The sequence below is a fragment of the Nanorana parkeri genome, unplaced genomic scaffold (genome assembly GCF_000935625.1).
Source record: "Nanorana parkeri isolate BGI_ZX_2015 unplaced genomic scaffold, ASM93562v1 scaffold3, whole genome shotgun sequence".
NCBI classification, from domain to species: Eukaryota; Metazoa; Chordata; class Amphibia; order Anura; family Dicroglossidae; genus Nanorana; species Nanorana parkeri.
This window is the reverse complement of record NW_017306271.1, coordinates 1,679,159-1,696,327: the sequence shown is the minus strand read 5'-3', so window position 1 is coordinate 1,696,327 and position 17,169 is coordinate 1,679,159. Positions and strand designations below refer to the sequence as shown.

General features: G+C 39.7%; 1 protein-coding gene across 2 annotated transcripts in view; it reads right to left on the bottom strand.

Moving 5' to 3' along the window:
• The window catches only part of PDGFA (platelet derived growth factor subunit A), a 55,649-nt gene that overhangs the window by 7,401 nt on the left and 31,079 nt on the right, over nt 1–17,169 (bottom strand). For both annotated transcript variants that reach the window (XM_018572739.1, XM_018572811.1), the window contains exon 5: nt 368–488. In XM_018572739.1, coding sequence (XP_018428241.1) covers nt 368–488 — 121 coding nt within the window. The remainder of the gene's footprint in view (nt 1–367; nt 489–17,169) is intronic.

The following is a 17,169-nucleotide window of genomic DNA, read 5'->3' as shown; positions in this document are numbered from 1 at the left end:
AACCCCCTTTTAGGGTCAAATATTTAGTCAGTCACAGAAGTAGCCAAAACATAAATCTTGGGTATTAGAAAGCCATTTTAGCACTTTTAGCACAAAGTAAATACAGCTAATTTACTTGCATTTGCTGCATTTGGTACATTTGCACACACTCCGTAGACTAGTGTAAAAAACAAAGTGCAGTAATCCAAAGCAACCAGATGTATCAAAGAAGATTTCTGATTCACTGGAATGGATTGCTGACATTAATTCTGCTCTTTCTCTCATTGAAGAAATCTTTAGTGCACAGCGCAGTGTGCACTGTAACTGTGGTCCTACTCTGACAGCACTAAATTGACAACTCAGTGTAAGAGAATTCAAATGTTCTTACCAGTTTCTTCTTCCCGATAATCTGAATTAGAATTTGTACAAGTGCATTCAAGGTGCTCCTCTAATCTCACCAGAACTTCTTTTAATTTGGGTTTTTTTCTTACATATTCTACTTTTGCCACCTGTAATGAAAAAAAGAGAGTTTGCTTTCAACGTTGCAAAGACATAAGAGTTTACAACCAATGTACATACAGTATTGGGTCATTTGAATATTGTGCTTTGAAGTATCCTGGACAATATAAACACGCAGACTGTCATCTCCCTGAAATACAGCTACACAATGTAGCAGGTTTATAATGGCATATCCCACATACCTTTTCCATGTTGTTTCAAAATATACGGTATAAGTAATTATTGTGTTGCCATGTCTATAGGAGAGCCTTTGATGTTCACGATGATACATGTGATGTATCGTCCCCTTCATTTTACTTGTTCAAATAAAAAATTAAACAACAAAGATGATAGGGCTATGGGCATGAATATCTTCTAATCATGAGTCCTGGTTTAAAGCCAGTTTGGGTCTACCAACATATCAAGGGGCAATTCAATAAAGGCTTTGCGGCACAATTCTGGCTTTATGGCTGTATCAAAAACTCCTTTGCCAATTCCAAAAAAGGTTGTGGCAGTTCCATAATTAATAATGACATGTGACAAGTCCACAAAGTTCTAATATGTCTCTATGGGTGCACATATTCATTAACAAATACCGCCTTTGTGGAGTAAACTGGAAGTAATTAAGTCATTTTAATCAAGTGGCCCCCTCCATCACTGTTTGGTAGACGATTGTAGGCCACTTAGTGTCATTAGCTGTTAGGATGCTGTGCCCATAGTGTTCTTGGTTGCTAGGATGTTGTTGGACCACAGCATCATTGGTTACTAGGACACTGTCGCCCCACAGCGTCACTGGTTACTAAGACACTGTTGGACGAGAGAGGGACACATACCCTTTGGAATGCTAAGCCATGCCCCTTGTATATATTTCCTATACTTAAAATTTTACTACTGCTGATCATGCCACAGAGTAACATAATCAGAGTTCAGCTTTAACATAACTTTAATTGCTTTAATCTTATATGTGCTTTATCATGTTTATGAATTGTTTACATCTAAATACACACACATTGATAAAAAAGTAACAATTCTTGGGCGACCTTCCCCTTGATGATCTAATGGGCCTCAAAGAAATTAAAGCAGAACTAAAACCCAAAACCAAAAAATGTACATACTGCAGCTTACTTAGTCCTTAGATACGGTGACTACATTAGTTTTCGATTTCTAGGCTTACAACATTTTCAGCAAGTACAGAAAATACCTGTTAATGTTGCCAGAAATGCAGTGTCCTTGTCACTTCCTGTGAGATGTAAAAAAAAATCAATGTTATCTTTAAATTACTAATCCTTCAGCCTCCATGTAATCTCTTCACAGATATAGTGAATGATTGAGTAAAACCACACAGGGATAAGAAGTTTAAGGAATGCTGTATTAACAAATAAACATCTCCACATTATCAAAGCATCTCCACACTAAAAGGCCCATATCCTGAGTATCTCCACAAATGGAATAATCAACACACCCAATGTTAAAAGTGAGACTTGTTCTCTTTGCTGGAACTTGTTTAGCCAGACTGTTCTGACACTATATATAACAACCTTGTCCCACGTAGGGGCACCAGGTTGTGATCCATGTTGTCCTCTTTGGAAGTCTAAGGACGCACACAGTCGGAACTATTGGTGTTGTACCCCACCTCTTCCCCCTTAAACTCACAAAGGGCAGTAGTAAGGGTTACATGGAGAGTCAGCCCGATGTAATGTCAGCAGCTATGCACCCCACACTAACGGAAGCAAAGTCTATTGTATTCTACCATAGGGTTGGTCAAATCCCAGGAGCCAGGTAGCCAATACTACTTAAAAATTACTAACTTTTGAGGTTTCAAAAAGTTGTTGTCAATGGAGATGGCTCCTAATAAAAATCCTGCTGGCTTCTGGATTCCAAATTGATTTGTCAACCCTGCTCTACATACTTTGGGAATCCCACAAAATCCCAAATATCTCTAGAGCTGCAGCTAACGATTATTTTCAAAATCGATTAGTTAGCCGATTATTGAGTTCGATTAATCGGTTAAAAAATGAAATGCATTTTTAAAAAATGGGGGGGGGGGGGGGGAGTGCAGGCTTACATGAGCAGTCTTTCAGAAACCTGCTTCTGACATAGGGCCTGTCTATCAGCGATTGTCATCACCCCACACCTGCTCCTCCATACTTCTTCTCCCCGCGTCCCTGTGCCGATCGTGGATGTGGGAGGGCAGTGAGCGTGAGGCGGGGGGGAGGTGTGGCGTGTGGATGCGCGCGGGTCTGGCAGCGGCGAAAGTGAGGTGGGGAGGAGGCAAGGCGTGCAACGTGTGTGGAGCCGTGAACAGGGCCAACTAACCAGAAGCCGATTAATCGATGATTGAAAAAGTTGACAACTTTTTCAATAATAGATTATAATCGATTAGTTGTTGCAGCCCTAAATATCTCATTACAAATTTACATATGGCAATTACACACATTATGCAGATACATCTGGCTATTAAGTGTGCTCAAAAGAACCATCAAGGAAACAAATGATTGTTACATATTGGGGGTGATTTACTAACCTAAACACACGCACGCACCAGGTGCGTGTGATTTTCACACAGCAAAATGTATTTATCAACCAAAAAGTCTCTAAAAGCATATTTCCACTAATGCCATATATGGAAAAATCATGCACATGATGCATATATAATGCTGCTTCACAGTTTAGACAAAAATGGTTAGCTCATGCATTTACATTCCTGCATTCATCAACGCAAGCAACACAACATAGAGCTAATTTACACAACATCACCTTGCAATTCATGCAGGGCTTTGCACAACACACCTGCTGGGTGTGTACACACTACAAAGGTGTTTAGATTCCACCCATAGATCATGCTGGGAGGGAACACACTACAGAGGTGTATACATGTTCGTGGTGTGTTTATAAGGTTAGTAAATCAACCCCATTGTGTTCATTTAACATAAGCATAAGTTAAAAAAAAAGTTGTATTTAAATATACTGTTCCATAGCCACAAAGGATATAAATCCATGTTTTGTGCACCAAATGGCTTTGCAAACCCTTGTAAAAGTAATGGAGACATCATCACTATGATTTACATAGCATGTGCAAATCGAATGCCTGTGGGAAACAGCCAGCAAGCCCATCCACTACAGACTGCCAGGTGCTAACTGCAGGAGAGGGGAGGAGACAAGACCAGTCACCCTGTATAAGGAAAGATAGAAGCAGTGGCGGGTCTTTATTACAGGAAGCTCATGCACAGAGTCAAAGCTTCACATTGGATTAATGCACAGATCTAGAAAAAAAATACCTGAAGCACACCAAGAATCAAGTGAGAATACACTAGATATGGGGACTACCCTTTATTCTAAAAAAAGATGTTTAATTGGTAAACAAGCTGTTACACAGCAGCATAGTGCAGAGATTATATTTATATTTATTATATTAGTAGCAGATACAAATCTTCCCATAAACATAATAGATAAAAGGTTTCCAAAAACTTGTAGCTGTAAGAGTCCCGGGTCAGCAGAAACAGCTAGAGTCTTAAAGCTCTGTGTCTGTGTCGTATCAAATACTGGCTATTAGAACTCCCCCTCGAAACACGTTAGTTTTCCAGCCAATATTTGATGTACCACATGCACAGAGCTTCAAGATATTTCAACTGACCCGGCAATCTGAGTTTTTGGAAGCCTTTTATTTATGATGTTTGGGAGCAAAATGTTATCTGTTACCAATCTAATACATTTAAAGTAATCACTATACTAGGCTGCTGCGCTGCGTGCGTTTCTTCTTTAACTAAATGAGGAAAGGTGAGTTCCTGACCTTTTGCTTGAACTGCTGGTAGCCTATAGGCAGGGCTTGAAAAATCCGCTCGTCCTCTGTATGTGATAAGAGGACACCGGAGCTGGACGAGTAGCTTTACATTTAAGCGACCAGGTGTCTCTAGAGACGCCAAATCACTTGTATTCGGTGTGCGGTTTTACCCCCAGCGTCACTGCCGTTGCCAGCCCCTAGATCCGCTGTGCTCGGTGCAGCCGGGACTGGCACGGCTGGTCTGTGACAGGAGATCAAAGGGAGTTCGGTACACAAACTCCCTCTGATCTCTTCTCTGTCCCGAATGCAGGAAGAGATGTATATTACATCACTTCCGCATTCAGCTGTCATTCCCTGCTACAAAAGCTGGGGAGCAGTTGCTGAAGCAGATCTCTGCTTCATCAGCTTCTCTGGGAATCCCTAGGTGATATTAGGGGTCTTGGAGACCCCTGATGTCTCCTTAAAGAGGACCTGTCATGTAAATTGGCTATGTCATGTAAATTCACTGAAGCCTATGGGTCTGCATTCCACCCAATCAACTGGCATTTCACAAGTAGATCAGCATTCACAGCTTTTAAACAGGTAGTATGACTTGCTGCATCATGTTATAGAATCACAGTGGCACCACTCTTTAGAAAATGACCTACAAAAATAAGAGCCAATGGCCATTGTAATATAAAAGACAACTTCATCATGGTCTGAGTGCTAGATTTCACCATGCAGAATACCTCTAATGTTGAACTGAAACTCCATTCTGTAATTTCATTGATAAAAACACTTCCAAATACTGACATCATTCTGTGATAACACAACTGGCAGCAAGATTAAACCAAACCAAGGAACAGAGATAGTCTCCATTGTTGTTGTTCCTTTCAGATGTTGGTTGTAGAATAATATTGACAATGAACTATGCCAAAATCAGCCTGAATCTGGAGACAAACATTGTAGGAAGTAACATTTTCCTACATGGCTCTGACCACACCAATAAGCATGTACATTAGCCAAAGGGTGGCGCAGACACAGGAACCAATCTGCAGTAGTTCATGGGCTACCACCGGAGGCTCGGAACAGGATATCTTCAGAAAACCACGCAATGCCATTTCAAAAGTTGCTTATAAATGAAAAATAACACTTACGGCATGCACTGAAGCTAGCATAATGTGTACTTAAGATTATACTCAGATCTGCTCACCTATGCCTCCCTGCTCCCCCTTCACTTACCTGATTTATAGCACTGTGCATACCAATGTCCTTTTGCATACTTCCCAACTTTCTGAGATGAGAAAGGGGACATGTGGACCATTAATAATTTATATGCTAATAATGATTGGTTGGAACCTTTTTTTTTATATACTGGCTTTTTGAAATAGCAAATAAGATAACAGGGACATAAGATAAAGATTTAAAGTGATTAAAGCTTTTTTTTTATATAGGTACTACAAGGAGGCCCACCTTTTTATAAAACTGCTGTAGTTTTTCTTGTAAAGTTTTCGATTTCTCCTTTTATAGTGGATCCCCGCAGCCCATCAGCTGTGGAGGCGCCTGTGCGTGCACGTTCCTGGCCATGCCCGCAGCACCTCTGTGCTGGGTGAGCCGGGTGGAAAAACCCGAGCAGTCCATGGCCAGCTCCAGACAAGATGTAATCTGCACACTAGGGCTCTGCACACTGTCACAGAGGAAATATATCAAGGTGCAACTTTTAAAAATGGAAGCAAAGTCAAAATAGAGATGCAACCCATAGCAACCAGTTAGCTTCTAGCTCTTATTTTCTACTGGTACTGAGTAACAAAGCTACATTCTATAATGTATTATCTATTAAATGGCTGATATTCATATGTATAGGCTTAACTATTTTAGTCACAGGACACGTAGTGAGTAAAAAAGCTCTTGGCAAAGCACAAAGCCGAAGTCTATTCACAAAGATGGAGCCTGCAATACTGTTTTTTTAAATGTAAATATAATTGTGCATCTTCCCAGAAATTTTACAGCTTTTCGTTACTATGTTATTACTGCACATTTTTAACTGATTTGCTCAAACTAACAAACAGGTTGAATCAACTGGGGCCTGTTCACAATAGATGTGTTGGGGCTGCGCTGGCTCCATTTTCCAGTGCACAGGCAAGGCAACTTGCAGTGCGTTGCAGTGGTGTGCGCTGAAAGACTGCAGTACTTGTGGTGCAATGTGGAACAACACTGTGACCAAGAGAACTTAATGAATTGTCACTCCTGACATTTCAATAGCTATCTAACAAAAAAGGAATCAATGCGATGAGCCAGGATCAGTCTACATTCACACCACAGCATTGCAGGAATGCACATTGTGGTGACACTCTTTCCTGCACGTTTGCGGGTGTATGTTTCCTGCGTTCCTCTATTAATTTCAATGGGTTCCTGGATGCGCGCGCAAAAACACGGGAAAGTAGTACGTCACAAATTTTGCAACATGTGTTCCGTATTTTTTCCCCCCATGTTCTCACTCGCGCGACCGTGTGGAAAAACACTGCTTGACAGCGTTTGGGTTGGTTTTAAATAGCGATGGCACTGCAAGCGCGTTCTGCATTAATGCACATTTCATGAACACGTCGAAAAGCTCACTTTTGTGCACATTTCACGCACGTTCTCGATGCAGCCATACGTAAACGGAGACTAAGAGATATGACAGGCTTGTGTGAAATTTAAATTGTCTGTCAGCACTGAAAACTGAAAAATTAGTTTTAAAAGCAGAAAAAGATCCAAAAATAATTTTGCTACTAACAATAATATATATATATTATCATAATATAATATATTATATATTTCCTATGACGCAGTTTACTATTACTATTCTATCTCACACTTTTCATAAACCTTTCTTCATGTCCACTGAAGGAGCAAGAGGAAAAAAAGGCTTTGCACAGTAGTCTGGCTTCAAGTATCTCAAACTCCGTTTTCAGTCACTGCCCTTTTTGTCAACAGGACATGGAGCCTGCTTTCATGAGCCCGGCAAACAAAAGTCTTATAGTTAGACAGTAGCAAGAAGGGGGGAAAAAAAAGTCAAACTTGAAGGCATTTTCCAAGGCTGTCAGATTTCTATTGAACAAGTCAGAGCTGTCTGTGACATGTATGAATGCCTTGCAAGAAGGTCAACTTTGGGTCGAAGTAATATGTTTTAGCTCTTTTTATCGTGAGCTCTGTTGGTTAATGCTTTTCAAGACACTGGGTAAATTTGACTCATCCGGCATGAAAGAATGGCTAATCTGTAAAACTCAAGAGGATCAAATGATTATTAAGACCTAAAAAGGGAGGAGATCTAGACAGCAGCCCCAGCAGATCTGTAATTATACAGCCAAGTTTAGGCTCTTAGTAACTGTCTGAATTAAGGACTGATCTTGGAAAGTCCCTTTTGCTAAGCTAAGGAAAGACCAACACTGCGTCTCTGTCATAAAGAACTGAACTCACTCAAGCCAATGCACATATACAAGAATTCAAAATTAGCTACTATAAATAGTGACGGCAAGAAGCGGCTGCTCTCATAGTCAGGTACGTGATCCGTGACCGTGTGCTTGACTGAATTTCCACTCGCCCTCTCTTTATTTCCACTCGCCAAATGTGAGCTGGCGAGTGGAAATTTTGAGCCCTGGCTTAAAGTACCATATTAATAATAGTAATTACAGGACCAAAATTATTTTAAAATTTGTTAATTGTAAGTGAACATATTACAAATATTCATAAATAAAAATAATCATAAAAATTCACAAAAACTGGCAAATGTATTTCCTATGAAGTAGTTTACTATTACAGGACATTAGATATTTTGCCCTATAACCGGTCTGATTGACTTTGTATTCACAGCCATTCTCCTAGACTTACATCCACTTTATGGTTACAGCTGCTCAAGTTGTTACTGATAGTCCAATGGACACCAGATTTGGATCCTCTACTCTCAGCAATGTAATAGACCAGGTTATGCAATAAATGTTTGCAAGGTTACACAGAAGGATGTGGCTGTTATTCTGCTCTGCCACCACAGAGCACTGCAGTGTGAGGGCTGGACAAGTTACAAATCATAATATGTGTGGGTACAGGATTATAAAGGCATTATAAATTGAGAGGCTTGAATTGGGGTTTAAAGGAGGCTGAAAAGACACATGCTGTAGACATCAGATTTTTTTTCGTATATGATTAGATAATAGATCATGTACAGTATATGGTGCCTGCAATGGTGGCACATCTTCAGAAGCCATATCTAATAGGCAGATGGATTTCAGTCAATAGCCTACTGTGCCTAAAAAGGAGTAGGATAGCGTACACATGCACTATAAATGCCAGGCCTTTGTTGTAAAGCCTAATTAACACTAGCAGCACAATTCCACACATTGTACAAATACCACAAATTGGTCTCTATATTCCAAAGATCCTTCCACCCTTAAAGAACGAATATGTGGCCCATTGGTGATGTCAGATGCTGCACTTGAGGCCCCTCTATATCAAAAAGTTCACCACTATTAAACTAAGAACTTGGGCAGATGGGCATTGTTGTAAAATAATGTCTTTTGCAATTGACTGCTCAAATGCATGCGCTTAAAAACCAAATGCAGGAAAAGGCTGTGTTTGACCTACTTGACCTGATATACAAGCAAGTCTCTAATGTCAACCAATGTGAAGCACAACTCTTGCATGCAAGGAAAATATTAACAAGCAGTTTTCAAAAATGCTAACACACTATTTTGCCAACTGTGCACATAGGGACTAAAGACGAGTAAGCCCTACAAAAGGTGCTTCACCCCTAATCTGACCACCAGTGCATTAGGCAACCCAAATCCAATCCTGATGCTTTATGACCTGCACATTCATCTCTACTCAGTATAGTGTGCAGATAATAAGCAAACATTTGATATTTGATATCTTTAAATTCACTAAAAAAAATGAAATGTTCAGCCTGTCAAACGCTACCTTTATTTATCTCATTATGGAAATCACTAAAAAAGAATAATAACATAAGAGAGCAATATGTAAAACTACAATGTACATTTACTGGCCCTTTAAATCCTGCAAGTAGCTATTTCCCAATACATTGCATGACAAAACTGTGAGTCATCACTTTCCTTGCCAGAAGTTTTTTTCGATCACCATAAAAGGTGTTTTGTTTTCTTGGAAGCTTCGAAAATGTAATAGTGTTTGATTTAGAAAAGCAATGCATCCTTTTTTTCTAGTTTTTACAAGTGCCATTTATTTTATTTGTAGCTCTCGCCATTTTTTACCCCCAAAGGCACACAGTACAGATACAAATATGTACACATAACCACCACACTCAAGTATTTGTCACAGGGAGAAGACTCACAAAATTACAGGTCCGGAGGATAAATACAGCTGCTAACCTGCTGTGCCCTCTCTAAGCAGCCTCTAACCTCATCCAAATACCAAGAGATAAAACCCTTTTGTCAAAAGTCAGTCTGGTGTTGGTAACTCTTAAGAGAAACAGGGTGGGCATGACAATACCAACACAGGAGATCTGGAGAGGGTCTTTGTCCCTCTTCTTTTGACAGTTTCATTTTCTTTTGTTGGACACAAATCACAAAGCTGGTCAGACCTCTGTAACCAGTTCTAGAAAGGTCTTCTTGACATCATCTGTTTCTAAGAGTTAGACAACATCTACAAGACACATCTTTGTTCTAGGAAACTGTAAAACCCACCTAACATAGATGTGCGAGATTGCATTGTGGTTGTTGCAAGAGTAACATCCAGATGTTAACACTGCAGAAGTACAATCGTGAACTATCGTCTAGATTTCTTGGCTGAGTACATATCCTATTCATGCCAATACACTTAAATGATCTGTGATCTTTTCTGCTGTATGATTTAGGGTGGCCATGCCCAAGGTTTACTCAAGGTGATGCTGAAGACAAATCGAGCCAATTTGTTAATTGAAGAGTGATAAACAAGCAGTTCCAAATATCAGAGGTGCTCATTATTCTAGGAAGTGATTTTCCTACATTGCAAAATGTTAGCACAATAGAGACAATCTCCATGTTTTCTACCCACAGAGTGAAATAAATCTTTTATCACACCCAAACTTTTATCATTGATTACGTTGGGGAAGAGAATAAGGTGACAGCAGTCTGGAGATTGCTAGCTCGACTAGTAAGCTAGATAAGAACTGTACGTTTATGGACATGTTGTGAAGTCTGCACCAAACAATTCCACAACCAACTTTCTAACTACCATCACATATCTACTGCCTAAAGCTTGTGACCACATTCCAGTCTAACTTCACAGCCTCCTTTAGATTAACCAATAATCATGTAGTATCAGACCCACAGTAAACAATCCATTTAAATTATATCTAATCAGGTAGCCAAAAGACCAGCATCGTACAAAACATACAATTCAACCAGCATGGGCCTCACATGTATTAATTACAAACTAGCTGAAATAAGTACATGCATAAACTCAGCTGTGATTTATTAATAACCTATATTTGAATATTTTAAAAGATTATAATCTCCCAATATGCTATTAATAATATGTTGTATATTCATAACTATAGCGCTGGAATACACTCTTGACTCTCTCATGTAATTTCAAAAACCATTTAAATATTTTTAATAGCAATACAACTGTCTATTTCTGAAGTTACAAGATGAGTTATAGTTACCTACATTTTAAAGATAACAGTCTATGATTCCTTACCTTCAGGTCCTTCCAGACACCGCAGATTGCTATTGTTGCTCTCCAAGGTAAGCGCATTGGCAAAGCCTGCCTGCATGCCCACCTCTTACCCCCTCCAACTCATATAAACTTGTTATCTCAGCATAGCAGGCCTTGCAAGATTATTGAGTGCTTTGCAACGCTTGTTAGGTTTCCATCCTGAGGGCAGTCAGGTCATCCCGCACATCCTATTACTCTCTAATGTCTAAGTCAGACACCTAGAATAATTTGTAATCTGCACCTTTTCTGCTTTGAGTTTCAGAGTCAGCAGGAGGTGTGCATCATTATGAATGGCAACGGAAGCACAGAATGAAACCTCTGACTGAGAGCAGATATGCTTTTTTAGTCATTTCAGACCTTCCAGGATTTTACTTACTAAGGAATCCATACACATACCTATGGCGTTTAAAAGGTACATACCAAGAAATTTAGAAGGTGCCATAGCAGCTTGATTTTGAAAAGGGCTGTTTTCTTTATCCTACCTATACAGTGAGTCACTGCTCTAAAACAACCATACATATATATGTACTGTATAAGACGTCAGAACACTCAAAATGCATATGTTTGTAATAAATAGATATCTCACAAATAGTGAAGCAAACATAAAAAAGACACCTCTGGAGAATGTGTCTTAAAAACCAAGTCGGCAAGGGCATCTACCATGTCACTAATATTATTAGTTCTCTTTAGAGCTGCCTTCCAAAAATCACAAATCTGTCACTGGCTGAGTTTTAGCTATAAAGGATTAGCTTCATTGATGGGTGCTGTGCTCAAGCAAATACTGTATTGATGCTCCCATCATTCTGGGGCCTCAGTGCTTAGCACACCCCATGTAGCTTAAGTAGAGTCGGTATGTGTTCGGTCACCTCCCGATCTACTGAGCCGACCTGTGACAGTCTCATTGTCACAGGTCGGCTAGAACTATGAGGTGAGTGAAAAGCACTCACCTCATAGTTCTCCTTTAGTCCACAGATATATTTTACCACTGTTTATACCCACTTTTCAACACTGAGACCAAAAATGTAATTTATAAAGAACAGCCTAGTTCCCATCCAGAAAAGGGGAATGCCATGGCTGGCCTCCTGGACAATTGGTCTGCCAGTGCTGGCTCTGGCACAGGTAAACTAGTCCTAATTTACCAAACAGTGTTTTTGAAAATAACAAAAACAGCAAACGCTGTGCATATTTGGTCAGTAGATGCCAAATGTTCAAAATTCATCACATACATATAAAATGACTGTAACGTGACTACAGCGCATACAAAAAATGCCCTGTATAGTTCACGATCAGTTGGATTAAGCATCAGTTTCAGTCATAGCATATTGGTAAAGTAGAACAAGACGTTCACTCTCTGCTCCCGGGAAGACTCTGTAATGCTCATTTGAAGATGGAGAAAAAATATTACCCATACAAGCGGTTTGGTTACTGAGGCTTTGTTTGCAGCTGCCAGTTGCTGAAACTGCAGAGGATTTCAGCCAGTTAAGAGTAGGAATTAGCAGGGGCTGTAAAATCATCTGTGTGTATTACAAGAGGAAATACATTGCTTAAAAATTATCAAAATAATAGCACAGAGAAAAAATAACATGTTTTAAAGGCCTGCAGCTACTCATAAGATATATTTCCATCAAAACTTGTAGACAGCATCTAGGTTTTATCTAAAGATCATCATGTACCTGCCATAGATGAGGCTACAAACACCTCCCACCCCCTTAGTGTGCTGATGCTTCATCAAGGTCCAATCAGCAGGCTGGGGCTTGTGTCCTAACCAAGAACTTCTGCTAGTGCAGCGGAGGTACTTTCCAGAACTGGTGCATGGATCACAAGGCTGAATGAACAAAATATATTCAAATATATTACCTGGCAAAAAAAGTCACACACTCTTATATTTTGTTGGACCGCCTTTAGCTTTGATTACGGCACGCATTCACCATGGCATCATTTCGATAAGACTATGCAATGTCACAACATTTATTTCCATCCAGAGTGACATTTTTCACCAAGATCTTGTAGTGATGATGGGAGAGTCGGACCACTGCGTAATGTCTTCTCCAGCACATCCCAAAGATTCTCAATGGGGTTAAGGTCGGGACTCTGTGGAGGCCAATCAATGTGTGAAAATTATGTCTACCTGAACCACTCTTTCACAATTTGAGCCCGATAAATACTACCAGTGTCATCTTGGAATATGTCCATGCTATTAGGGAAGAAACAATCCATTGATGGAAAAACCTGGTCATTCAGTATATTCAGGTAGGCAACTGACCTCATTTTTTGGGGACATCATTTATGAAATATATTAATCATTGCAGTAATGATCCAGTGGAAGGCTCTTATCTATTTGCTTAGCTAAAACCAGGTGGTGACTTTTTTTTTGGCCAAAGTTAAAGGTAGCTCCATCTCTAATCACTATGTCTACTGGTATTCTTATTCCCTGAACACCCATGAAGCTAAGCCTTTCAGAATACATGCTAAGTCTTCTAAGCATTGTGAAAGGTTTGCTGAAAAATGAACCAATGGAAAATGAGCTGTGCTGTTGTCAGGCTAGTAATAGCAGTTAAAGCGGACCTGTTCCCCCTTTCACTAAAAATCACATGAGCGTTCAGCTCTCTTACATTCATTAGCTAAAAATTTTTTGCTTTTAATTACAATTATTGTTGTTCCACCGCCTGGTCCACTTTGGCACAAATTATGTAATTGTACCTAAGCATTGCATCCTGGGAAGGTTACATCAGCAGAGCATTGCTGGGAAATCTCATCTGTAATCTCATGAGATCTCAGGGAAAGGCATTTTTCGTACCCTGAAATTATGTGCGTGTTCACATGTCTGCCCTTAGTTAAAATGGTCACTTTAAGAAGAATGGGGACGAAAAGAAAAAAAAGGTATGCAAACAATACAAAGCCGCCAATTATTTATAACTATCTGTTTGTAGACTGTCAATACTAAGGGGGTTATTCACAAAGCTGCCGAAGGTATACGGCTCGGCTATTCTGCTTGGTACCTCCATGCAGAATAGCACATCAATGAAAATAGTTTTTTTTTTAAAGTTAAAAAAATTATTTTAAAATGTAAATAAAATGAAAAATGTAAAAATAAATAAAGATTTTTTTAAAAAGTAAAAAAAAAAAAAAATTGGGCGGAGCAAGCAGTGACAGCTAGATGAGCCCAACTGTGTTGGCCGGCATCTGCTAGAGTGAATAACAACTGGGCGGAGCCGGCTGTGACGTCATGGCCGGCTCCACCCAGTTGTTATTGTTTAATGACAGATCAGCGTCCCCAGATCATTTGTGGACGCTGGTCTGTCATTACAACTGCCCAGCTGTCATTTGCGGGGCGAAAGGCCGGGCTTCGGCCAGTTGTTCGCCCCGCTTCGGGTGTTACTTTGGCACAGTCGAGCCGAAGCATATGCCTTCGGCTCGGCTGAGCCGCTCGGCCGCTGTACGGGCTATACTGAACTGAACCGAAGGGCTCTGGCGTCCGAAGAGAGCCAAAGGATCAGGCAAAGCTTCGGCTCCTCTGTGAATATTTCTAAAGGCGTCTGTTGTTATTTCAAAATTATGGGGGGGGAAAAAACATTGCTCTGCACGTGCTAAGCTGTGGAAGAAACAAATGTTTTTAGTAATAACAAGAACCAAGTACCAACAGAATCCTAATGATTGACAAATACATTATTAACATGAATAAGAAAAATAGTGGGTCCTTCAGACACTTCTACAGACCACACCCACCAAGTCAAGAAACTAAATTCTCTTGGTTAAAATTCTCAAGGTCACCAGGGCAAATGGAAAAAGGCAATGGCAGCCAAGAACTTCCTTTCTTTTAATTCCTCCACTCAGACCTCTTCATTAGATGGGAACGCTTTGAACTTGCTCCAGGAAGCTGGCCCCACTAGCTGTGAACTTTGTCTTCAAATCTTCTTGTCACATCAAACATTGCTGGGGAAGACAGTTAATGCCTCCCATCAGTTTTCAGAGTGGTTGACCCACTGAGAAAGGCTGGGTAGCACTATGCCTGGCCACTGTAATGCACAACAGCAGTAATTAAACCCTTAACTACCAACAATGGCAGCAGGAATTATGCTAACTGTCGTGTGTGTGTGTGCATTGTTGCCGGTGACCAGTGAGTGGATGGCATCAAATTCTCAAATAATCTACCATAACTATCAGTTCAAAGAAAAAGGATGATTCGACAAAAAATTATATTACTGACCAGCATTGGTTTAAAAAGAAAAAAAACACACACACACAAAGACCTCAAAGACTACTTTCTGCAACTCAGTAGATTCTACAAATAAAACAAAATTACAAAACAGAAACAAATTGGAAGCGGCACAATACTTAAATTACAGTCTATTTCACTTTTGCTGGAAAGGTTGACATTCATGATAAACTCATCTGCCAAGTTTTGTAAGTATGGGCAGTCTTTAAGCCAGGCTGGATACAGAGAACACATGTTGGGTTCAGCTCCCCACATCTACAAACCAGGACACATCAGAAGTCTTAATTTCAAGAACAGAGGACTATTTGAAAAACCAGAAATTAGTTTGTGAAGTTAATCATAACCCATGCTCTGCTCCTCATGAATGTACAATATGATGTGGTATTCTGGCTCTGCAAGACTCAACTGATGTGGAAATGATGCTGTACCATAAATATAATTCAGAACCTATCTCACATTAATCATCAGAGCAAGCATCCACAATAAAATCTGCTTCAAAAGGGCAAGCTTGGAATAATGTATTTTACTGAAGTGGGGAGTAACAGACAAGAGATATACAGAATTAATCATCAATGTACAACGTGGTGAGATACATGGGTGTGATGAGGGAGTGAAAACAAGAGAGAATTGAGTTTGGAGATGTCAGTAAGCTAACTTGTGGTGGTCTGAAGGTCATCTGTTTGGCTGGATCAAGCAGGGATGGACTATCTGTTTTCTATTTGAGAACTACTGGTCCCATCCAGTTTTAAATAGTGACTGACCCACTAAACTTTTGACCAACTCAACATAAAACATAGCCTTCCAAGACTACAGAATGTGAATGCTGAATCCCTATTGCTGAATCTCTACTATTAGAGTCTCAAAGACTGAAGGTATACAAACAACACATTTTAGGTTGGTGGCCTACACTATTTGCATTTATCAAAGCTAAAAATCTCATAAAAGCTTTAAAATGTGAATGTAGTTTCAAGATCTTCAACCTCTTTAAATTTGCATCTTTGATTAAAATAATACTAGGTGATCTTGTCAAAAAAGGTCTTTGTTTAAACACTCCCTGTTGTAGGGTGACAAAGTTCTGTCCCTGTTTCTCAGCTGTGCTCCTGTGTTGTCATCCTGTCACAAGGGTGGGTCAGCAACTCAACCAATAGGGAATCAAGGACAAGGACAACAAGCCCAGAGCCCGCACATTCAGAAACCAAATCATTAATTGCTACCATATGTTTATCTTGACAGGTTCCCTTTATGACCTGCTAGCAGCCATATCCCACCATCTACAGGTTACCTTGGAAATATACATGACTAGGACCCAAGTCCACACCATAACAACCAAAAAGATATGCATCTGACATTTTATAAAGTGGATAGCTTGGCAGTCCTGCTCCATAATATTGTACTCTTTTTAGAAAGACGCACAACATTTTAGATACACCTTAATTAAGACCTGGCTTCACCCACCCTGCTAAGCTAAGCACATTGCGCAGGATGGTCTTTAGAACTGCTGTCCATGTCATACACATAAATAAAACTCATTTTTTCATTCTTCAGTACATAAAATAGGACTATGACAAGAAGCCCCCATCACTTATCTTTAGTGCTATTATGGTATTTGTAGCAAATAATTGAAAAAAAAAGCAACAATAATATCAGATGTTAACAATCTTCTATACAATGAATTAAAAAATATGGCCAAAAGTTTAGACACAGACTATCCCACATGTATGGGCATTTGTGAAACCATGGGCCCCCTCCCAACCCTTTGCAGCTACATCATCCTCCACTCTTCTAGGAAGGTTTTCCCACAAAATGATTGAGTGTGTCAGTGGGGGTGTGTGCCAATTGAGCAAAAAAAAAAGTTAATGCAAAGTTAGATAGTGATGTTCTGGACCTGGCTCACAATCTGCATTCCAATTTATCCCAAAGGTGTTCAGTAGAGCTATATATATTCACATATATACAATATATCAGTATACCAATATATAAAAAAATATATATATACACAGACATATAT